At 25.1% G+C, this 2,112-nt stretch overlaps 1 protein-coding gene across 1 annotated transcript; it reads right to left on the bottom strand.

Annotated features, from left to right (window-relative positions):
• Window positions 1-1,102: 1,102 nt before the first annotated feature.
• LOAG_14935 (hypothetical protein) lies at window positions 1,103-1,849 on the bottom strand (the record flags this gene model as incomplete). Its single annotated transcript, XM_003150429.1, has 2 exons — window positions 1,103-1,519; window positions 1,793-1,849. Coding segments are annotated over 2 exons (474 nt in total), but the record flags the coding sequence as incomplete, so codon positions are not given.
• Window positions 1,850-2,112: the final 263 nt, after the last annotated feature.

The following is a 2,112-nucleotide window of genomic DNA, read 5'->3' as shown; positions in this document are numbered from 1 at the left end:
ATTATTATTATTATTATTATTATTATTATTATTATTATTATTATTATTATTATTATTATTATTATTATTATTATTATTATTATTATTATTATTATTATTATTATTATTATTATTATTATTATTATTATTATTATTATTATTATTATTATTATTATTATTGTACATATTATTATATATTAATATTTTATTATCATTTATAAATTATTATTTTACATTCAATTATTTTTTAAATTTAAAATATTGAATTTTGCTTAGGCCTTAAAATAAAAATGAATCATACATCTCCATATCGGATATATTATAAGTGCATACATGCAAACAGAATTTAGTTTAGCATTGACATGCTTACTTTCGAAATGGTCGAAATTTCGAAAAAAAAAAAGAAAAAAAAAGCTAACTGAAGTTTCTTTTCTGTCTTCTGATAAATCTTCAGTACTCTGAAGACTCCTTGGAGTTTCATCATACTGATCGATGTAATATAAGGGTCTCTAAAAGAAACTAATCAATTTTTTTGTTTTTTGTTTTTTTTTTGCTGAATTTATAAAATTATTCATAGCAGATGAACCATTTCTGGTTCATAATCATTCCACATAATTGTCTAAATCATTAACTTTACCATCACTCTAACTTAATTCATTTTCTAATTAAATTAATTTACAATAAATCTTCGCTCCTATTTGTAGAATTATTCAGTGATATACAATATTCAATTACAACTTTTGATCAAAATTCCTCGGCCAATTTTTTTTCTTTTCTTCTCAAAGAATTCATTAAAATAATTTTTTAAACAAATTCTTCCTTTCTCTTCTCATCAACTCCACATCAAAATAATCAAATTGAAATATCACTATGATATGGGAATATCAAGCTCAAAAACATTGAAAATGTCCAGAATTTGTTAATGAATGCTCTACCGATTTTCGTCTTGGCGCTTTTTTTGTCCCAAAAACTTGGCCCATATACACTTTCTGAAAAGAAAAAAATATATATGTGCCATATTTTGCGCTTGAAATTATATTTTTTCATAATTATCTGAATTTTTACAACGAATTCAAAGATCATAAAATAGTTTACTAAATAATTGTATTTAACCTAAACATACCTTTTTATTGTATCCCATTGGTTTATCTTTTAATTTTTCCGTGCTTCTTGAGCTAATGGTACATTTCAGTGATTCTTTTGACTTACTTTTCCTGTCTTTCGTGCTTTCCTTAGAGCCAGAAATTTCTCTTGAAAATTCTTTGGAGCCAGAAAACTTGCCAACAGTCTCTTTGGAACCAAAATCTTCTCTCACATTTTCGCTAGAAAAAGAACTAGGTTCTTTGGAACCAAAATGTTTTTCCCTGGAAGCTTTCGTAATTTTTCGACCCGTTCGCTTCTCAATTTTTTCACTTATTTTTCCAGCTCTTTTCTTACTCGAACTTTTCTCGATTTTCTCTTTTGATAAATCTGTATTAATCTCGTTAGGATTTGATAATTCCTCACTTGATAATTTTGATAATACTTCACCTGTTTTTTCCTAAAATATTCACAAAATAAAGGAAAAATGAAAGTTTAAAATTATTTCAAACAATCAATTTCTATTCCATTTCAAATAATTTAAAGGATTAGAGGTAAAAAGAAAAAACTGAAATAAAGTTATAAAACAATTCCTAGATAAATGAGATGAAATCTGTAATGTGATCTTTCGAAGAAAATTTTCGGATAAAAGAAACAAAATGGTCAGTTAATCTTAGCTATGCTTATCCGGATAAGAGAAACAAAATGGTCAGTTAATCTTAGCCATGCGTACTTTACTGGTCAATTTCAACTTCTTCATCGAACTTCGCCATCGTTTATTTTTCTCCATTTCAATTTAAAATAGCAAATGAAAGAACCGACCGTTCACAAATGCTTTAATAAAATAAATAAAAATTTGTCAATAATCTTGTCAATTTTATTTCTAACTGCTATGAGAATGAAAAATGATATATGAAGAACGGAAGGAAGTAAATCAATGGATTACTGAAGGCTCTATTTTTGTTGCTATTATTATTATTATTATTAATCAATAAATAAATTATACAAGTTGAAATAAGTTATCAAAAAATTATACAGAGTTGACCTTGCTGT

The sequence above is a fragment of the Loa loa genome, assembly GCF_000183805.2.
Source record: "Loa loa unplaced genomic scaffold supercont3.428, whole genome shotgun sequence".
Lineage (NCBI taxonomy): Eukaryota > Metazoa > Nematoda > Chromadorea > Rhabditida > Onchocercidae > Loa > Loa loa.
The sequence above is the reverse complement of the archived record's forward strand: the minus strand, read 5'-3'. Positions and strand labels throughout refer to the sequence as shown.